The sequence below is a fragment of the Oxyura jamaicensis genome, chromosome 2 (assembly GCF_011077185.1).
Source record: "Oxyura jamaicensis isolate SHBP4307 breed ruddy duck chromosome 2, BPBGC_Ojam_1.0, whole genome shotgun sequence".
In the NCBI taxonomy this organism is placed as follows: domain Eukaryota; kingdom Metazoa; phylum Chordata; class Aves; order Anseriformes; family Anatidae; genus Oxyura; species Oxyura jamaicensis.
The window spans coordinates 96,288,386-96,310,805 of record NC_048894.1 but is presented as its reverse complement, the minus strand read 5'-3'; the positions used below and the strand labels follow the sequence as shown (position 1 = coordinate 96,310,805).

The following is a 22,420-nucleotide window of genomic DNA, read 5'->3' as shown; positions in this document are numbered from 1 at the left end:
TCGATGCTTCCAAAAATGAGACAGACAAATTTTCAAGTCTAGAGTCACAAGTGGACTCTGTCATTGTTTGCAGAGTTGATTTGCTGATGTTTTTGCCACTTTGATGCTATAGAAAGCAATGTTTAGGAGAAGCACTTGAGAAGCAAGAAGCACAGTCTCAGATCCACACTTTGCCCAATATGGATCCGGGATTTCAGTCAAGGTTTTGTGTTTTTTTCTCTTGCAAGTCATGATTTTCTTAACCAAAACTTATATAGCTTTTTTTTTTTTTTTTTTTCTTCTTCAAACTTTTATACTGCTTAAAGGAGGACTGTTTGGTTGTTTCCTGTTCCAATTATTTCCACTGGGTAATTTAAGGAATCTTGAATGATGATAGCTGTACTTCTCTGGCTTTGCTGGAAAACAGACTTGTACTCTGTGAGTTGCTGTAGCCTGGAAGCTAAAATGGAGAAAATGTAAGCTGTTAACTTGGGGTGGATGGGCTTTGTCCATATAGAGCTCTGTCAGGCTGTATACTGAAATGAGTGTTCTGAGAGAGAAAAAAGAACTCAGCATCCCCCACCTACCCCCGATAAGCTTCTACACAGTATGATGAAACAGTTGTTTATAATTTAGTTTTTGGTGAGATCTTCACCTGATGGGTTCTTCAATCATGCGTGAAGATCTAGTACAAGAAAGATATGAGCATGTAACAAACAGACTGTGATTCACTTCATTTCTTCTTTCAAGCCTGATTCTTCCTTAGTGAAGAACATGGAGGGCTCACCTCTAAAGTTAGGCTAAAAAAATGTGTTAAACACAAACTAACCACCCTTCCCTTTCCCCTTTTCTTTCCCCTTCCCCTAGCATTAGGAGCCTAAGAGATGAAATAAAGCAGAGCTTAGTCTTTTACCTTAACATTGAACACTAACAGGGATTACAATAAACACCTATAAGAAAATTCTGTGCCTTGCATACCTTTTTAGACCCCAAAATTTGTGTACATCCTTAGTATGTTTTTAGGAACTTGCTGCTTTTTCAGTTGCAAAATGTTTTCTGTTTTGAGGTAGATCTCATTTGCAGTGGATTATTGGATTCTTGCCTTGCTCCGGGAAATGGACTTGCCTTTGATACATAGATGCTTTTTCTTACTGTCTAGAGAAACAGTTTAATATTCATCCTTAGAAACCATCAAATACTTTCTTATTTCTGCTGATGGCAGTGTCAACCACTTTTTGTCAGGGAAGTCAAACGCCTACCTTGAGACAAAGAGCACCGATATGACCAAAACAGATGTCAGGGCATGCATGGTTGCCTAGTTTCAGATCTTCCAGCTAAATGAAATCTCTGGGGAAAAAAAAGAAAAAAAAAGAAAAAGTGACAAGGGTTGGAAGTCTGAGAAATCATTCTTAGAATAAAACCTTTTTTTTAAAAAAAGAAACCACTTTAAAAAAAAAAAAAAATTGAAACATGCAAATAATAAAGCAGTCTTTACCAGATAGCCTCTGGCCTGATTAGTATTGCATTAATACAGCAATTATCAATGAAGTATGAATTATTATCTCTGATGACCAGGTAAATACTAGGCTTCTAACAGGATTCAGCCACTGGAAGCTAAAAAGTTTCACAGATGTGTCAAAGCGTTAATTCATGTGCAGTCTGTCATCCTGGATTAATGAGGCTGGGTTTTACATTAACTGTGATTTTTTAGAGTGTTTATTTTTCTTTTTAGAGGCTTGGAAACAAGTCTGTATTCTAGCTGAAAAGGGAAGCTAGGATTACCCTGAACTGCTGTGGCAACTAGCAGGTTCCTCGACTTAAATTGTTTCAAATCATGAATCCTACTATTTTGTGGCAGACTAATTCCTGGTCATTGGTACTACCAAGAATACAGCTGGGTTGGGTCTTGTGGCATCCTTTGTAGTCACCTGAAAGGGTTTCGTATGCCCTTTAAATTGAAGGAAGTTTCTCTGCTCGTAATAGAGCTTTTCATCAAAGCCACATACAGGAGCTAGACCACATGCAAGCTCCTCCCAGGAGACGGCGTGTTTCATCCTCAGGAGGCTGCAGAGACACAAACTAATCTTCACAGGGCCGTGGTGGTTGGCAGGTACTGCTAACTCAGCTTCTTTTAGACGCCTTCAGTCATCTGCGTTCAAAATGTGGATGCTGAAACCAAAGAAAGGGGGCAGGTTTTCAGAAGCTCGGCGAAAATCTGTGTTCGATTCCTGGAGTGAAACGCCAGATACTGTGTTTAGACTCTCTGCTACTGGATGTTTTGGATTGAATGAATTTTAAAAGGCTCTGTTAGCCTACTGGAGCTCTGTTTCTAAATCTCCAAATCCAGAATATAGTTTTTCTCTGAACAGGGAAAAAAATAGCTGTTGAAAATACTTTCTCTGCGGGTGACCACTGCAAACACACAGACTAGGATTTTATTTTATTTTTTTAACTGCTTTTTTCTTTTCTATCTTAATTAGTGCTCTACTCTCACAAGCCCAAGACATTCAGTTCCTGGTCTCATCCAGTATTTGGTTGCACTACCCGGTTAGCCACTGTTGGTTTGTGTTGGTTTGTGTTTGATTACAGTGGAGCAACTGGCCTGAGTAAAGGAGGGATTCTAATGGTGCTTCCATTGACTGAGGTTTGGTTGGCACACACAACTTTAATAATGCCTTAATTATTAATAATTATCATTTAAACAGATGCATTTAAATTATTTTACACTAGAGAGGTATTTTCTTCTGTCAGGTATCTGCTGGAGTGCCTCCAGAAGGGGATCAGAATGGTCTCATGGGAAGAGTGGATGAAGGTGTGGATGAATTTTTCACTAAGAAAGTCACAAAAATGGATACAAAGTAAGTTAATTTAAAAAATAAAAATAAAAATATTCCATTCTGATAGCTGAGAAAGTAGCAATTCTAAGTTGTATTTGATTTCTGTTCTCAATATTCAGGGTTACTTTTGTAAAAGTCAGAAAATACCTTAATAGTCTAAGATACTGTGAATTCAATTACCCTCCATTAAAAATGACTACTTGGAAATAAATTGCTTTGGCATGCCATGTGGAGAGGATTATTGACTAGCAGGTATTTGTATAACTCAGTTGGCTTCATATTACCCTTCAGTGGAGCTCATTAGAGCTAAAGCAGAGTGGTGTATTGGTTGAGGCTCTCCTCTCTAGTGCCAGCAGTGCACACGTGGATGTGGCTATCTAGTAAGGATTGATTGGGCACGCTGTTGTGGTCAAAGACAGTAGATTTATGCTGTTTTAGAAATATATGTTAAAGTTATATTTAACCAGTTTGTAGTACTCCAGATTTAGGAAATATGTTTGTCTGGAAGATATGTCTCCTTTAGCTTTGCATAGGGGGAAAAATCTGACGTGCACAGTTGCTTTGTACCTGGTTGTATATTTGCAGATGCATCTAGCAGTTCTTGCATTTTGGGGTTTATACATAAATACTTCCATAAATAAATGTGAAAGCTAGGGCAAATTCTGGACAGCTGGGAGTGACCCCTTCTGTGCTGTATGAGATGTCCATTAGGGAAAATGGTAGGTGTGAGCTGGTGGACAGCAGTGGCAGGAAAAGCAAGTGTTTTAAAGTCAGCGTGTTACAAATATTTGTAGTGACATGTGAAGCCATGTGTGACATACTCTGTGTAGTGGTAAAATCATGGTAGCTTTGAAAAATGGGTTAGCCAGGTTATGTTCAGGGTACTGGCAGACCACGACATCCTCCTGTGCTTTCCTTGGGCTCCTGCCAGCCTCTCATTTCAGACGTCCCTGTGAACTCACACATCCCTGGCCACGTGCGTGGCTCGGGGATCTTTTGACAGCCCCATTAGCTGTCTCCATGTGCTCCACCGGTGGCTCATTCCAGTTGGGGTGCTTGTATGCAGAAATGCCATGCGCTCAGCTTTCCCCTCAAGTGTGAATGCTCTGCCTGTAAGATGCAGTTTGTAATTTAGACCAGTACCAGCTAATGACTGAGCCCAGGGCAACACACAGATCATACAAAAGGTTGGCTTTGCCCAGGAGAAGTCATTCTGTGCTATTTAAAAGAGAAGGGGGAGGGGAGTGGCGAAGAGATTAAAACATCCATGTCTTTTATCAGGAGACCGTCGACTAAATGTTCAGACGGCAGCGAGCCCAGTGAAGCAGGCGATGAGAAGAAGAAAAGGGACTCGAGGAAGAGTGGCTTCCTTAACTTAATCAAATCAAGAGGCTCCAAATCCGAACGCCCCCAGACTGTGGTGGTGGCTGAGGAGCCCTCCTCACCCAAGGTTGCTGCAAAAAGCCCAGCCGTGGATACAAATAAGAAGGAGCCGAAACCTGCAGAGCAGAACGGCGGTACGGAGCGATCCGAGGAATTGAAGACGCCAGACTCGCTGGAGGAGGCACAGCCAGATGATGCTGCAAAGGCTGAGAGGGGTGACAGCAAAGGAAGCCCTCAAGGAGGCCGGAGGTATGGCGTGCAGGTGATGGGCAGTGGACTTCTCGCAGAAATGAAAGCCAAGCAGGAGAAGAGAGCAGCCTCTGCTCAGAAGGTGAAGGCAGTTTGATTTCTCTTGAGTTGTTGTAAAAAATGGACGAGAGCTAGGTGCATCCAGGGGAGGGGCTACAGGGGCTGGTGGCTGGGGCTTGTCATATCAACCCTGCTTTCCACCAGGGGTTACAGAGTTCCTGAAGGAGGATTGTTCAGTGCTGGGGTGGTTGAACGTGAATGCCCTGGCCAGGGACCGGGCTGCACACAAGAGAAGACGTGCCCTTAAGCCTCCGCTTTTTCTCCTTGTGCGGAGGTGATGCCAGCTCTTGAACTTAATGTCAGGCCACCACAAGCGCAGAAGAGGACACGTAACTGTTTGCACATATTACAGAGTAATTTGGGAGCACACTAGTGAACACACTTTGGATGTCTGCACTCTCTATGATGTGTGGTTTGTTCATGTGTAATGGAAGCATGCTCAGCATAAAGCCAGGAATGATTTTACTGTGGTGTCCTGCACACTGTACCCTCAGGTGCTTGGCAGAATTAACTACACTCTTCTCTTTTGGAAGGTGATGTAGCAAGTTGGAGAGATGTGTCATATTTTAAATTACATATCTCATGCAGAGAACTAAATCTTGTTTCCAGACACTGTTTATATCTATCCAATTCATGCTTTTGTGTTAGACTTCTTAATTTTATGTCCTTTTGTACCACACCTAATTATTCTTATGCCTTGGGTTTCTGTATTTCAAATACTAGTACTCAAAGAAATCAAGAATACATTAAAAAAACACAAACAAAAAGCTTTTCTCCACAATCTTCATGTTATCCTCATGTTGTAATATCCTCATGTAACTCCAAAGCTTTTTGTGCCAAAATATTTTGCCTGATGCCCATTTCCCATTGACCTTACCCACTGTCAGACCCTGCTTTCTCCCAGCTGCAGTTCTCATGTTCTAAAATTACCAAAGGATCAGTGATTTCCTCCTTCTCTCTTCCTCTCTGGCAAGCTATCCATTCCCCACCATTGCCCCCCAACAATTTAGAAGACGTCACTTCATGGCAAAGCTCATCTGCAAGCTTTGCCATGTTTTCCTTTAAAATGCTGCACAGTTATCCAACTGGATCTGAGCAAGACACTGAAATGTTATTTTTACATCTCTTCTCACTCTTACAGTACTTGCTGTCATGTCTCAACTATTGCTGCAAACCCTGAGGTCTTAATAATAAGACCTCACCATAGGGCTGACAAGCTATGTGCTCGTTAAAGTGACCCTCTGCATAAAAATGAATTTTCTGAGGAAATGACCTATTCCCACCTCTCTGATTGGTGCCGAGTAGTGCCCGTGAATAGCCTCATTGATTTCTAAGACACCAAGTTTTCAAGTAAAATGCTAGATGAATGTAAATAATATTGTAATTGCATAAATGGTTTGCTTGGTGCTCTTCAATTTCTTAACACTCGTCCTCTAAATTTAGTCCCATCTGGGATGATGTGTTTGAGGTAGACTATTAGCAGGCATACTTTTTTTTTTTTTTTGAAAGTGAAGAGTAAAAGTCTGCTTCCATTGATTAGCTTTCACAGCATTGATTGAAAACCTGAATTTCAGCTATCCAGCTGTTACCTTTTCCCAGTATTATGTTTTTCACCCTTTGAGGTTTTTTTTCAGCTTGGAAAGGTTACCCCTCTTCTTCTATGTCTATCATTATTTTCCCATTCTCTTTATGTTAGTGTATGAATATAAAAAAGAGAAACTTAAGAAAAGAGTTGTTTGGGATTTTTTTTTATACTTACCTTATTTTTGTTGTTTTTTTGCAAAAATTGATATTTATAAAATTCAGAATTAGGTCTTTTTTTTTTTTTTTAATAGTAACAAGAAAGCTGAATTGAAATAGGAATCTGTACATCTGTACACAGCAGGGTAGTGACTTGCTATTTCCCCCATATTGCTATGCCCCCACCATAGAAAATTACACTGCTGTTCAAAAGAATTTTTCATATACTTCATCCTAGATTGCAACAGCAAACAGTTTAGTTTTGTACTTCTATTTGTGACATTCATGAAGCTGAAAATCATACAGTATCCTGATGATTGAGCTGCACAAGAAAGCATCCCACGACTGTGAAATTGCTTAGGATGGGGATGACACCAACTTCCCTAATATCTTCAAATTTATCAGAATTCTAGAGTCACAGAAGATTGTATTTTCCTTTAAGGTACAGATGGCTGCTTATATTCTGAGTTCTTTCACGTGAAAACAAAGCCAGAAGGAATTTACTATTCCATTCATACCCTCCTGCAGTCTTGTTACAGATACAAGTGATGAGCAGGTGCACAGTAGATGGAAAGATGGTAAATGCTTTTTTGTTTTCTTTTGCTTAGAATACAACGTGAGAATTGGCATTAATGGTGGAGATAAATATGTGCAATTAGTGTAACTGCGAGGCATGCCTAAAAAGATCTTTTAGCTCCATCTAGTGTTTACAGGCTGACTTTTTAAGTTCCTTGAGCAAGACCTAGGAGCAGAACAAGCTCATTTGTAACCTGTTTATTCACTCGCCACTGCACCCAACAGAATTATTTCCCAATCCTACACACGTTCCAAGTAGAGCCTGGTCACTGTTTATCTGCATGATAGATTTCCCTGCATTTATCTGACATGACTGACAGCTTCTCAGGGTATATTTTTGCAGTAAGTGCTGAGCATTGTCTCAGGACTGTAAGCAGTTTGTAACGTGTGTGTACCCTAGTTGGCCAAACATGCTGACAGTGCATTTTTAAAGTACTACATTAAATAAAAAATACATAGCCAAGATTGTCTGACAAAGAAATACCTGACTTTAGGAGGTGGAGAGGTGAGAATTGAGCCAAAATGCCATTGACAGAGAAGAAATAGGAATAAAAATAAACCTGGAGCTCTCACCTCGTGGTACAAAGCATGACATTCCTGCTAGATTTGGATGGGTCTTGATTTTGTTGATATAGGCAATGTAGCTTGCAACTCTAGCTCTTCAAGTCATCGTGTTTCTAGAGTGCTTCTGATGGGAAAACAATTCGTTTTGCTTACACGTGGTTTGTAACATACGGATGACTTTATACTTGAGACCTTAAGGGACTTACAGTCCATGAGGTGGATTGCCGTATGGTGTCAAGGTAATTTTACAGTACAGGAAGTTTAATTTGGGTTCTAATTACATCCTCCTTAATGCAGTGTGCCATCTAAGTGTGCACCTATTCTTAGATGAGAGGTAGGAAGACAGACACATCTTATACAGGAATTTCAGGCGTTCAGCACCTCCATCCTTTTCTTTGTTTTATTAAAGAGTCACTTTGTTTTAGGAGCTGGGCGATTATATGAGCAAAATGGAGGTATCCGTAAATCTGTAAGGCCAACCATGCTGTTTTCTGTATCACCCCCCTAAATCTGCTTCTCCGAAAAAGCCTGTGCTGAATTACCACCACAGGGGAGCAGGGATATTTAGACATCACTCCTTTATGTTTATATTTACCATACTATTTCACTCTAAATCTGTTCCTGCTACTGTGACTGTTCTCTTCCTTACTGCCTTTCCTGTTGTCCAATTTTTACCTACAAAGAGAACCTTTAGGTCGTAAGCTCCAAAGGACAAGAACACTCCCTTTTTTTTTTTTTTTTTTTAGAGGTGGTGAAAATCCAGCAGCCTTTGTGATGTGTCGCTTTAAACACTTGTTAATAAGTAAGACCTATTTGTTTTTAAAGCAATCCTGTAAATACATGGGCGCTGCTACTTCTGGAGTTGTAAGTTTATCTAAAGTACCAAGTTATTTTTGTACACGGAAGAGCATAAGATCCATCCACAGCAGTCTTATATTCAAAATGCAAATCTTCAAAAAATACACTTTTCCTTTTAAACCTAAATGAGGCATTTTTAAATATGGAGCTGTCTTTGGAGAAAAGACTTTGTCAGTTTCAACTCTGATATCTCAGCCTTTAGTTTCATCTCCTGTACATTAGTAGACCTGTCACTTAGGAGGCCAGGTGTCACTGCAGCTTTGCATCAATGCTAGTGATCACTTCAGTGTAATTTATTTTCCACTTGGATTTCCAGGACATGAAGAATAAACAAGGAAGTGCATTCAGCAGTCAGTACTTACACAATTTTTTTTTTTGCCTGAGGGTTTCCAAATCGGTGCTTTTTTCTATCAGAACCACCGAGTTGTATTAATTGTAGATCTATTGCTAACATGAGAGCTTTTCTCACTCTTTCAGAAACTTGGAAATGACACAGCTTCCAGGGAGTCTTCTGACACAGCGATGAGCTCAGAACGATTGGATGGAAGTGGTACAGGTACAGTCTGGGTTTCCTGGTATAAACTCTTTCTAGAAAATGCAAAGCACCTAGCCTCAAAATTATTCTTTCCTCTCCAAATTGTGTACCTAACAGTTGCTTAAGCAAAACAACAAACTTATGCTAAGTGAACAAGATTGAAAACAAGCTCGCTTTTGTACTGTGTTTGACAGCACTTCTTGTCAAGTCATCTCGAGAGCTGTGTTGATGGCTGGCTGTTTTACTCCCATGCTTCACTTTCCAAAGGAGGGAAAGGACTTGGTGTATGTGCCTGAGGCTCCTTCTAGCGGGTCTTTATTTGTAACAGAACTGGCAAGGCTGGAGCTGAACCCAGGAGCCAGCAAAAATGTTTGCACACAAAGGAGTGAAACTCCTGAATACACCTGAAGACCTCGCTATGACCAGTTTGCAAGGTTAATAGTAGTCGGTGTAGGTACCAGCTTGAGTAGTCCTGGCTTTTGGTTATCAGAAGACACATTGCACAGGCAGTGGAGGCTGGCTCTTCCCAGGCTGAAAGTGGTTTGAGCAAAGCCAGGGCTGTCTGCAAGGCTGTGGAGGCCCAGGGACACTGCCTGCATGCAGAAAATACGTAAATAAATTTGGTACTTACAGCACTGAATCACTCTGCAGCTAGGCCTGCTGTGTACTGGCTGAGGGCCCTTGTCAAGCTGTGGTCCTGGGCCCTGAAATGGCAGTCCTTTCTTTACCACTCTCGCTTGAGAGCTCTCCAAGGCTGCTCTTTGCTATTGTGGCTACAGTTTGTCTTTGGCCTGGGTTAATTTATTTCAACTTACTGGCTTCTAATAATATTAGCAGGCCTGAGGCTAGGAAGGCAAGAAAGAGAGTTAGTGGAAAATTGGTGGACGTTGCTACAGGAAAACTACAGATTGTGATTTAGAAGGAGAATAAGTTGTTATTTTTATTCCTTTCTTCATGCCTGGGTATCACCTGCTCTTCCGTATGCACATAGACACAGGTGGAGAAAGCATCCTGCTGTTGTACTGGCAGGACTTACTATTGCATGCCCGCAGACACGAACTCCCCGCTCACACAAATACCTGTGTAAGCACACAACTCTCTGGTTAGCCACAGTTTAATTCCAGCCGGGCTGAAAAACAGCTATGCAGACTGGAAGAATGTGTTGGAGACTGGCTTGCAACAAAATACTCCAACACCCCAAAATCCAACACTCCCCTCCCATTGCCATGAAAACGTCTGCTCAGCACTCTCATAACAAGCCGGGTTTCTGAATGGGAATAGCAGGTAGGTAGGTCAAGCGAAGTCTGTGAGCTTTGCCAGGTACCAAGGCAACCAGTCTGCATTTCAGTTAGTCTGTCATTCTGTTCCTGAGAATAAAGAAGTGACAGCTGTTGAAAGTCCCAAGCTAGCATACAAGTTTCAAGATTATCATTATAGCTGAGATGTACCAGCTTTCGGTATCCTCAAAGCTGCAAAGCAGGAAAGTAGGGCAGGCATTTTGCTTGTTTGCAACCTAATGTCCAGCAGGCTTTCTACCAACTGGCATAGCTAAATAAAACTGATTTATCTCTTGGAAATGAATGTGGTTTTATGGGTAAATACTTAGATCTTTGATTGGGATAATACGTTGATAAGCCTGCTAATGTGTAGGAACTATAGTCCCTATACAGTGTTATTACATTGATCAAAATATTATCTAAAGAACACTTTGATCTCTAGCAAGTTTCCAAATCTCCTCTAGAGCTTGCTAAAAGCAACAAATAACAAGACGTAGCCTGCTGTTCACAGGTTTGGGATTAATTTTCTGGGCCAGGATTTCTCTGTTGATTTTGGACAGCCAACCTTTTGTCTTAGGGCTGCCTTTTCTACCGATCCAATGCTGCTTTCTCAGCAAGTAGGCCATACCAGCTGCTCCCACAAAGACGAAGGGAGGATAAAGTCCAGCCAGTCAGCAACCTAAATGTATTAAAAAGGCTGGAGGTGCCATCGCCTCTGAGGCAACTGAATTACGAAGTTTAGCACGTGTAGAATTGGTGCATCTAGATGCTCCTCTTGCAGTGATTTTAAATGAGATACTAGGGAGGGGTCACTTTACAATCGCTGCACAGCTGTGTGAGTGTGTATGTGACAGAGTAAAGGCATTTTCTACATGACAGCTCAGTGTACCTGTACCTTAATTTGCATTTCTGTTTATTTTAGTGCCTAAACTCCAGCAGACCCTTCCAGAGAGCCGGTTTGCCTCCAATAAAGGTGACTCCGTCTCAGCATCATCGGAAAAAAATGCAAAAGCTGAACCAAAGGCAGAAGCTGCAGCAAAAGCAAGAGGTTCTTCCAATACGACCAGCCCCAAACCCCCACTGCAGTCTGCAAAGCCCAGCCTGGCAGGACGACCCACAGTGCCACAGAAACCACGCTCTGCCTCTCGTACCGGTGAGGAGCTCTTCTGGGCATTTGTTAGTCCCAGCTGGGTACTTCTGTGTGGAGTTTGGGTTGGCCTTGAAGGGACCAGGCCCAGGAACACATCCTGGACAGGAGTTAAATGTAGAGGGAGAGGTTCTTCAGTCTCTTGCTCTTGACTTGTTTCCTCCTTTTCCATCTCCCCCTGCCCTAATTCAAATAAACTTATTAAAACGTATTAGCCTGTGATAACACCTGGCTCTAAATACTAAAGTCCTTAGGGGTTTTCTGGCAGACTGCTCTTAGCCCCTTGAGCAAATGCCTGTTATTCCTAATAATTAACACGAACTACTGTTTCTCACTCTCTTTTCCCTTGTTTTGCCTGTGATTCTTTTCTTACTGCTTTTGATTGGAAATAATTGCAGCTGTGCTTTTATAACCCTTGCTAGGCCGCCAGCTGAATGGCTGTTAACTTCAGCTCTGTCCTAACCTCCTGCCCAGACATTACCTGAAGATTTCCAGTAGCATGAAATGTTTCAGCAGATTTCCTATATGCTGTCTGTTCGCTATTTAATAGGCCAGTGACACAACGCCTTCCTCCCAAAGCATAACCACTGCAGCAGAGAGGAATTACATGCTAGTTACTCACTCTCCCAGTGGCTATGGCCAATAGAGCTTATTAATTACTGCTGACTGAAAAATGCACAGCCATTTGTAAGAGCTCTCAGACCTCCAGGCTTTTCCCATACTCACCACTGACCTTACAAAGATGTCATTTCTGCTGGGGGTGAGGGGGCTGCTGGATGTTACAGCCTCTCCCCTGCCCTTGGTGTGTACCTGAGCATTATTTGGTCTGTCTCTGCACTCTAGTGGGTATTTATTTTATTGGTCATTTAAAAAAATGGTCGCAGAAGTGAGAGGTGTTGGGCGAGGTGCTCCTGAAGATGAATACAATAGGAAAGCATGGCTTGTTTGGTGATGCTTAATCTGTAACATAAGCAGCATGTTACCTCAAAATGTTTTGTATCAAGCAGACCTAAGCTATCTATTTCTGCCAGCTCATATTTCCTGCAGAGAGAGCGTACTGTGTGCTTAACAGAGAGAAGAATTAGTATTTGCTAGTAATAGGCCAGCTATTCAGGTGGCAGCAACAGCGGCACCATCTCTGCTGCAGTCTAACTTCTGTCCTAGTGCTTGTGTCAACTTGCTGGATAAGCACGTACAGGGGATGTGATGGAGAAGCCAAGCAGCCATCGTATTTACATTCTTGCTCCTGCTGTTGCTTGTGGTGATGTGGCCAAACTAATGGTAGCAAACTTTTGCTAAGTAATCTGAGGGCAAAGGAGCACAGCTCAGATGTCTTCAAATTACCAAAAACTGAGAGTGTTTCCTCAGTAAAGCATGGTGTATCAGCTTGTAAGGAATGGTATATCAGCTTTAGTTCAGAAACACACGGCTGTGTTTGCCAAGCATGGTGCTCATGCACGTGTCCATACCAAGCTTCCCAAAGCACATGGCCTCACAGGCACGTCAAACATGTGGAGAAGGTCCTGAGAATTAGTGTGTGCATTCAGACCGAGTTGCATTTGGAAGGTCATTGCTTTCTGTAGCTGAAATTAAAATGATTGGCTCCTTTGTGATGGCCGGTTTATGTTGACAGTGAGACAGATCCCTATTAATTTCCGATATGCAGCTGAATTAACTCATGTTCCAAGGATGCAATATACATTACTTGATACTGTGAGCTCCTTTTTAGCTCAGTCAATACTAATGTAGCTTCCTAGCTGCTCTGTGGGATACATATGCCAATGTTTATTCCTTGGGAAACAAACATACAGGCAGTTGAAGTAACCCATTATAGCCTTCATTTGGACAGGAGGAAAGTCCCTGTCTGGTTTAAGACTGAAAAGGTCTTCTTGTAAGGACTGTAAAGGTGGTAGTCAATATGCCATATATAAATGCATCCAATCTTTTAGAGAAACAACATATCCGGATGGTTTAAACTATAGATTTGAATTTAAATTCCAGATTTCCTGAGAGTCTAGCAGACTTTTTATTTTATTTTTCTGTTTAGAAAAATCTTTACAGATGCTCTCATGCTATATATACTGACAATTTATTCCTGGAAGTATAAAATTCTGCAGACTACTTACAGAATTTGTTCCACTGATTCACTTCTATGCCTTACAACTGTGAAACAGGACATCTAACTTGATCAGTTCATTATGTCTGAGAACAATAAAAACATGAATAGAACAAATATTTCCAAAAATCCATCCAAAACAATTTTCAGCCGTTCTTCACAAATTGCATGCTTACGTCTTGCATGAAATTCAGTTGGTCCCGCCAGATTTCTGTTTGCTGCAATAGTAACATACATTAAAAATGCTGAAATTGAGATCTTTGCTTTGGCTATTAAAATTCTTGTGGCTGGACAGAGGGCTGTCACGTGTTCTCTTTACATGATGTAAATTCCCGATTCCTTCTTTTTCTGACACAGGTTCTAGCTGTTTCTTGATTTTTTGTGTTGTGTTGAGCTTCAGCCCCGTCATACAAGTGCCCTTTCTGTGAAGTACAGTGCAAATAAAACTTCTCACCTTTTTGTTCATGGTACTCCACAGAGGATGCTCCAGAGTCTCCCTCTGGCCCCAGTTCCCCTAAAGTTGCCCTGCTTCCACCTGTGCTGAAGAAGGTTCCTTCTGACAAAGAAAAGGATGGTCAGAGCAGCCCCACAATCAGATCGTTTTCTCAAGAAGGTAGGAGTGCTGGTATGACTGTTGGTCCAGCATGCCTTTCTTCTACCAGGAATCAAAGTGTCATTGTTCCCTGATTTGTTTCCTCTTGAAAGGGAAGAGGGTTATTCATTTTGAGGAAAAGAGAGGAAGGAGAGTGAATCTGGTCACCTGCCCCCTGTCCATCATCTGGTCCCATCCTCCCTTCCCCTTCAGTGCTCTACATTTTCTTCCTTTCATCAAACCAAGTGAAATAAGATGAATCCCATGTTATTAATAATGTATTTGAACTATTAAGGACCTCTTGTATTATGTATATTATTTATTACTTTATTATTTATTAGTTTAGCTTGGTCTGATTTGAGATGCTGGTTGGTGTTGGTCATGCATAAATGTGAAATGCAGCTCTGTTGATTAGCAGATCCCCAGGGGAGCAGCTATGCCTGTTCCTTGCAGCCAGCCTGTTGCTCTGTGTGTATTCCTTCTTTCCGTGGGATTGATGCACGTGACCGAGCTCAACTCACCCTTGTCTTCGCGTGCCAGGGCAGGGCTTGGTGCCTTTTATGCACGATAATAGACTGCTGCCATCTCTTCGCTGCTTTTTGTGTCTGCTCTGGATTTCTAATTTCGCTGGTGCATTTCCTTGACGCACAGTTGGCTCTCAGAAGAGCTAAAGCTTCCTCTGAAGCACAGAACGTACGGAGAAATAGTCACAGAAATACCGTTCAGTGTGGTGTTAGCTGGCACAAAAACAATATTGGAAATCCGGGCGTGAGACCTTCTCCTTCCCTGGACCCTTCTCAAGAAAGACAGCGAGCCCCATCTCCATCCCAACACGATTCCCGTCACAACCAGACAGGAAAAATCACATAAGCTGTGAGACAAAGTGGTGTCCTTTCATACTCTGACAGCAGTTTCTTGGAGTATCGGATGGGGGCTGACGAGTCCGGGCAGATCTGTAAAGCTGGGTTGTGAAGAGGGAGCAGTCGTGCTGCCTGCAGAGCCCATTGCCCTCTAGATGAGAGGAGGGGCAAAGCCATCCCCAGAACGGGAGTGTCCAGAGGTGTATTTTAAGAAGCTTGTCCCTTTCTCCCCTGAAACTAGCATTTCCTTTATGAAACAGTCTACCTCCCAGTCTGGCTGATGCTCCTGTTGGAAAGCTGTTGGTGTGGTGGCTCCAGTTTGGTGATCACATGCCAGACCATGCTGTGGGGTATCTGTCTACAGATTTTGGCTCTCCCTTCACACATCTGTAAATGGTTGCAGTCAAAGGCTCTTGCCACAACAGACCCTTTCAGTTGCTGTCTGATAAATGCATGTGCTAGAGCCCTTGTTTTCTGGCCAGCGTTTCACCAGAGAGAGAACTTGCTGCTACATAGCTGGAGATAAACCCTGTAATGGGACTTGTAGATGTGCTTTCACGTGAGGTTGGCCTTTTGTATTACAGCAATCTCTAACACAGCAGAGATTCGACAAGTTTTGGCTGTTTGTGATTGTCACGTGAGAAGAGGGACAGTCACTTATTTTTTAAAATCTGCTTGCTGTTCACAAAGCTTTACACGAAAGGGGTTGTACGCTGTGCCTTCCTCACTCCTTGCTCACTTCCAGCTTGCCTCCACAGCAGATTCAGCCAAGCTGAGACTCAGTTTTCTCGTCGCTGCTGCATTGCACTGTGAGAACTTTAATAATGGCTTGGAATGGCTAAAATTGGGTTTCTGGGTCCTTATAGACCTGCTGTGCTTTGCATAATGTTGTTTGGGGAAGGCTAAATTCTGTTTCTTCTGGTTGCTATTCTTCATCAAGATATCCTTCCTTGTTGCTGTGCTCCTTTCTCTTGTAGCCATTGCTCTTTCCTTGCGTTCTGCTTCCTTTCAGACTCTCACGCTCAATTTACTTCTGCAACTGGTAAATCACTACAAATCTGCCTCAGTTAGTAAACAAAATTACATCTACTGCAAAAGAAAGCTGCACATTAGATGACGCTTAACTATAAAATTGCTTTACATTAATGATTTTCACTGTGCTGCACGGGACAATCTCCAAGTGCTCCTCCTCACAGAGTACCGGTAAGATGGGGCTGCAGTTACCAACCACCACATGCAAATATCTGGCCTAAATTTAAGCAAGCCTCTGGCGGATGGATTGCTACTCGTTGAATAATTGATTAAACGGGATGAATAAGTGAAACTGTTGACACTACTTATTACTTCCCGTACGCGGCCCTACAGCTTAGGGGTGTAAACGAATCCTTTTCCCTGCTAGAGCAAACAGGAGATGGGCAAAAGAGGGATGCAGACCGTGACCGCGCAAAGCCGCCTGGCGGAGGGGGAGCCGCTGCGGGGCAGTGTTCTGCCAGTGCAGAAGAGGAAGGCAGTGAGCTTGGGCAGAGGAAGGCACAGCCAGCTCCTGGTTAGCAGTTTCCTATTTCATTTTTCATCACGACGGTGCTCGACAGCTGGCACTAGCAATCGTGAAGATACGGTGATAGCAGAGAAGCCTTGAAATGGTGCTGGTCTGTCCCTGAAGTAGGAGATGGGTAAAAACCTCAAAACCTAAAAATTTGAAAAAAAAAATGCTAAGGGAAGATGTGTTTGCATTTCTCCTTCACGGCAGCACCAGTGCCCAGTGCCATGTAGCACCTGCAGGCCCTCTGTGGAAGAGGGCTCCTTACAAACCATTACTGCTCATTACAGCGGCGGGGGCACGCTGCTCTGTAAGTCCTCTCCAGGTCGAGGCTCTCTGCTGCTCTTTGTGTGCAAGTCCTTCTGAAGCTGCATTCGCTGAAGTATTTCAAACCACATCTCAGCCTCCAAATTGTTAGTGCCAGCTTCAGCACAGTCACTCACACAGCCGTTTGAGAACCGGGTAAATCAGCTTGTTTTGTTATAGCACTTTCTCCTTGGTTGGCATAACCACAACAAAACCACTGAGAAGCACAAGACCCCAAACCCAACACTGTGCTGCGCCTCTTGAAGAGCAGTTTTGACTCACAGTGCACTCATTCAGAGAACTATAAAATAATTGGTTGAACCGTGTGTTTTTTAAAATGTAAAAACCCTTGTTCCCAAATGGTATGTGCTTATATACTCCCCATTACCTCTTAACTAGTTTGTGTAAACACTGATTCAATATTACTCTTTTTCCTACAGCATTTAAATGAGGCGTTTTGAATACCTTATGCAATTGTATTTACAGCCAGTTCTTCTGTTTGCAAGGCATCGTGTACCCCTTCTGTAAATTTCCCATCACTTGTTCTGTCTCTTTGAGGAAAAGGAAAGGGACATCCCATCTGCCCTTCTCTATCCTTAGCCCAGAAGGCATAAGCTGATTTTCTTTCCATACTGTGGAATCAAATTTAGCCCCCCTGAAATTCAGACTCTCTACTCACCACCATAATCAAATTATTTTAATTAATTTGAAGACAGCTCGCTGATAAAGGAAGCTTCAAAGCTGAGATGCTGCCGCAGATCTATGCTAGTCGCCTTTCTGTGGCTTTGTGGGGACTACACATGAGCAAGAGGCAGCTCTGGTGGCATAAGCCTGGTTGCAGTATGTGGACTTCATTGCCCAGTGTATTTTTCAGGCATTTTGGGTGGCAAACTACCCATCTTGCTTTATTAGGCCATAAAACAGAACAGCTGCTGCAGCATGTGTTGTGGGTTTTGTTTGAAGAGTGAATGGAAGCTCAAACAACAGCCAGGTAATTACTAGCAGGTATAACGATAAAAAATGACTCAAAACCACCAGGCAACTATTTCTTTGAACAGCAGTGGTGTTTGAGGAGATGGAAATGCCTTTTATTTATTTATTTATTATTTTATATTATTTTTATTTTATTCTTACAGAATTTAGGTATCTTAAAATTGTCAGATAAAATTAAATAGCTTTAAAAAACAAAAACTTTCTCAAAATCCTTTTCTCTTCTTTCCCAACTTGCAAGGCAGGAATAAGAAAGCAGTGATTTTGTAGCTGCTGGCTCTTGTTTCATCCCTCGTTTTGGCCAGCACAAATAAAGGATCTGCTATTTTGGAGTCAGGAGGCTTATTTGGATAAGCAGTGTGCCGTGTGTGCAGAGGTGGGTCTCGCAGGATGCGTGCTGGACGTGTCCCTCCTGCTCCCATCCCAGTAGAGATGCAGGGCTGGACGAGGTCTGTGCCAAATGAAAATGGGACGGAGCTTTCTGGGACATCTGGGTGGCAACCACAGGGCTGTCGGGCAGGGCTGGGGCTAGGGGAAGGGACAGGAGGTGTTTCGTAGCTGCTCTGGCTGATGGCCCCGTTCAGTGATGGGCACACACGGCCACAAGGTCCAGCGTGGACCAAAGCCAGGCATCCTCATCTGAAATGGTGGAGCAAGGCTCTTGTAGCTAACACGGCTTGCAGCGCAGGCACGTTTGAGGATCACTGTGTGTGTAAAGGTTCGTTTTGATCGGAAGCATGAGATTTCTAAAGCCATCAACCCTTGCATAACCTCAGTCCAATTGATGTGCGTAAAAAACCTCTTGTTTCCATAGCAATTTTAGACCATTGATCCATCCAATCGGAGATGTTAACAAGGTTTGAAAACCCTTCTTTCCATTTTATTTCTAAGCTTCTAGGTTTGTGGGGAAAACACTGGCCTTACTGAGATTTGGAAGGTTGCAGGATGGGCTCGGTGTCCGGCAGGGGAGAAAGGCTTGGGATGTGCACTGCTGATCTGAGAAGTGCCCAGCTGAGAGACCCGAGCAATCAGGAGGCCATCGCCTGTAACCTAGCTCAGCTGGGGAAAAAAAAAAAAGAAAGTGCTGTTTTGTTTTGAAGTGATGTGATGAGAAGGAAGTCTCCAGGCCTTTTGTTACCTGTAAGGTAGAAAAGAAATGCAATCTGTGTCACACTGAAGGGTTTCATGTTTCAGGTTTGTCTGCTTGCCATCCAATGGCAGAATAAAGTTTGTTCCACTTTTTTCCTTCTATCTCTCCCTGTCTCACACCTTTCTTGTGGTTTGAAGAACTGACAAATCTGTGTTACTCCCCCTAGTTCAAATTAATTCAGTGGGAGCGGGAGCAGGTCCTACATGCATGGGTGACTTTTTTTTCCTTCCCTTCCCTCCCTCCTACAGTCATTAGTAAGACCTATTTCTGTGTTTTGTGCAGCTGCAAAAAGAAGCCCCGGGCAGCAGTCCCACGAGTTCCAGGAGCTGAAGCAGAGGTCCTTGAGTAAAGACGGCCATCAGGGAAGCAAGTCCAGTGACTCTGGCGAAGAAGCAGATAAAGATTTTATTTTTGTTTAGCAATCAGTGCAAGCGCTTTGTAGTGCGAGAGCTTTTATAACAATCAGGGTACAGCGATCGACAGCCCTCGTAGCCAGCTGCTCTGTCACCACAGGTACACTCCCACGCAGAAAAGCTGATCTTCCAAACACGAATTACTGTGCAATCGGTTGGCATTGATTCGGCCCTTAATCTCTGTCCTGTACAGTTCAGGCCTTCCTTCCCATGCCTTTGCTAAAGCCAGCAATTCTTTCGTGTATTCTACTTGAATTTCTCCGAAGCAGCTACAGAGAAGTGCCCTGCGTTAGGGCGTTTAGAAAGCAAAGCAAGTTAACTGGACACTGTCGTACACTAATACACTGTACAGCAGGTAATGTGTTGTACTGCTGAATGTAAATGTGTCAAATCTGCACGTGACTGACCTATAAATATATCCTTGCGGTATGCAATTGCACATTGTAATTATATTAAAAGAGCACACTAATAAAATAATTTGTATAGATTATATATATTAAATGCTTGGGTATGGTTTTTACATTCTCCCACCGGGAGCTTCTTTCTTCCTGTTCTTGTACTGTACATAAAGCTCCCGCGCTTACATTGGTGTACTGTCAAAAAGCACAAGAGAGAAGGATTTGAATGATATATAATCTTGTTATGCTTCCACATTCATACATTAATGTACATAGCTGGTCGGAATGAGGGCAACTGAAATTTTATTAATATTGGTGTTTTCTAGAGGCCTTCTTCAGTTCTGTCTGCATATTCGCTTCCTTTCGATGTGTAATTCTCCGAGAAGAGCAGTTGGACATCTGTAAAACCATTTCTGCTTTGGGGGAGGGGGCACAGATTTCACAGGTATCCACTTACAGGTTGAAGGGATTTTATTCATATGTATATTTGTAACAATAAAATGATTTTACAACTGAAATGTAACTCCTCGTTTTTGCAGCACTGTTGTTGGCAGACAAAGCATGCAGTCAAGACAGAAACCATATCGTCCGTCTTTTTCTGCTCTTGGTAAAAAGTCTGCTCCTCTTTAAAGGGGCACATAGACATCAACTTCATAAAACTGCTGAAAGAAGATCTCTTCGCTAGTCTCCTCACTTGTGATTTTCACCAAAGAAGCCTTCATGTGAGCCAGAGGCGTCTGCTGTCTAAATTCGGTGTTTTGGAGCCGTAGGACAGAGCAAACCTGGGTCAGTGACTCGCTCCCAAGAGCAGTTGCCCTGAGCTTGCTGTGGCCTCTTGCATGGGTAGAAGGGCGCAGATGCCTCTGTCGAATTAGCTCTCTTGCTACCCCTGCTAGCCTGCTGTAGAGGGGCTGCTACAGCAAAACACCGGTCTTTTATACCAAGACCTTCCAGAGGCACTTTGCAGAGATTAGCATCTCAGAATAAAGCAGAAGGATATGGAAAACAGGCTGTAAAGTCCGGAGTTTCATACCTACGTGCCGCAGGTTTTGCGTTGTTTTGGAATTCTGCAGCAATCTAAAATCATTACAAGAAATTATCCGTTTTCATGGACATTCAGTCTTTACTTGGACATCCTTCTCTGAAAAAACTGAGATTATATTAGAAAAGAAAACAATCCATGAATTGTCTGCTGCACTTTTCATTCACACAGGACGTGGAAAAGACAGTTGTATAAGTATTCAAGAAGGGCTCCCTGATTTGCAGGCTGCATGAATTTAAGATTTATCGAGCCCCAAGGTTTGTGTTATTAGTCGTAACAATAGGCTCTGACTTTCAGCTGCTGGGAACCTCTCCTCTCTGAGCTTGCAGCCCTCACCAACCATCCACGCGTTGTGCGGTTCCTGCTGCGAGGCACCTGGCCATAGCGTGTGTGCATCGCCCCAGGGGAAATAAGCCAAAGAAGGGCGTTTCTGAGACGCTGCAGAGAAAGGGTGTGTGTTAGGGGAACAGCTGTAGTACTACAGAAGAGTTGTCAGAAGAGGTTCCATTAGACAGCAGTGCTTTTTTTCCCTCACGGTGTAACTCATTTCCAGCCTTTATTCCGGACATCGTTGTGTTGGGCAGGCTGGATGGTGGGGAAGGCATGAAAGGGAGCACTGGCGAGCTCTCAGAGACCTGGGACTCGTGTGCGTGTGTCTGGGCGTGGGGAGGAAGGACACTTTTTGTGTCTGTGCTGCCTGCCTGGCAAGCCCGGCACTGCCAGCCTGATTGCAAGGAGCTGCTGAGAAGGATTATTTTTCTAAGAAAATACCAGAAAGGCTCTTTGAAGTGCTGGTTTTCCCCAGGCACGAGGATGCCAGCGCTGGTGCAGGCAGTGGCTGCATCCTGGAGATGATGTTCTTCTCTGGCTGTGGGATCATCCTCTGCTCCTTCCAGAGGAGCGACGCTGCTCTTCGCTTCTCCTGGAGCTGTGTTAAAACACGGTGGGTGCTCAGGAGGGGAGGGAGGCAGCGCCCAGCCCTGCTCAGCCCTGCAGTTCTCTCATTCGCTCTTGCCAGCGGATCTTACCTGTGCCTCCCCCAGACGTTTGGATTGATGGTTGCGTTTTCCGGGAGCCTCACGAAGCACGCAGGAAACGAGTTTACTAGGAAATAGCATTTATGCTGCTTGAAACCTATTTTATACACCCAGGTTCACACGAAAAACTAAAAGGGGCATTTCTTACTCCTTGATGCGTAATTGCCATAACCTGAAAATAAACCGATAAAAGAAACGTCTGAACTAGTGGTCTGCCACCACAAGGGCTTGATGGAAAATATAATCCTGTCAAATATTATTAGATTAAAGCCATTTCTGAACTTAAAAAAAAAAAAAACAACCAGTGGCATGTTTTTCAAAAGATGTATCTTAAAAAATCTATAATGCTATGAAGAACCAAAAAATCAATTTATTTATTTTTTTTTTTTCCAGCTTTTCAGAACAAGGGTTTGACTTCCTCCACCTCACGAGTTCCTGTATAGTGCAAAGCCAGAGCTGAAGAAGTCATGAATCGAAAGCATCCCCCACTTTTAAAAGTGCTGCCTACCTTTAATTCCTATTTATTCCTGTAAGGAAACAAGGCAAGGCGGAGCAGTGGGAGTGTGGTACACAAGCTGTGCGTGCAGCAGAAGGCATGTTCCTCTCGCCACTTTAATGCCAATGGCAATGAACCCACAGTTCAATACGCTCCTCACATTTACAGTACCCTGCATGGTGTCCTGCCCAAGTGGTGAAACTTGCTCTGAGCCCCTTTCTTGAATTCATGCTTTACTGGGTAACCAAAAGCAGCTGGAGAAGCCTAGCCCCATT

General features: G+C 43.1%; 1 protein-coding gene across 10 annotated transcripts in view; it reads left to right on the top strand.

Moving 5' to 3' along the window:
• CARMIL1 (capping protein regulator and myosin 1 linker 1) overlaps positions 1-20,088 on the top strand; it is a 183,442-nt gene extending 163,354 nt beyond the window's left edge. For 6 of the 10 annotated variants that reach the window (XM_035316846.1, XM_035316847.1, XM_035316848.1 and 3 more), the window contains 7 exons: positions 2,731-2,837; positions 4,098-4,530; positions 8,724-8,802; positions 10,981-11,211; positions 13,800-13,934; positions 16,173-16,319; positions 19,042-20,088. In XM_035316846.1, coding sequence (XP_035172737.1) covers positions 2,731-2,837; positions 4,098-4,530; positions 8,724-8,802; positions 10,981-11,211; positions 13,800-13,934; positions 16,173-16,319; positions 19,042-19,178 — 1,269 coding nt within the window. In that variant the 3' untranslated portion in view covers positions 19,179-20,088. The remainder of the gene's footprint in view (positions 1-2,730; positions 2,838-4,097; positions 4,531-8,723; positions 8,803-10,980; positions 11,212-13,799; positions 13,935-16,172; positions 16,320-19,041) is intronic. The other 4 variants (XM_035316851.1, XM_035316852.1, XM_035316853.1 and 1 more) reach the window with 4 other exon arrangements.
• The last annotated feature ends 2,332 nt before the right edge of the window (positions 20,089-22,420 follow it).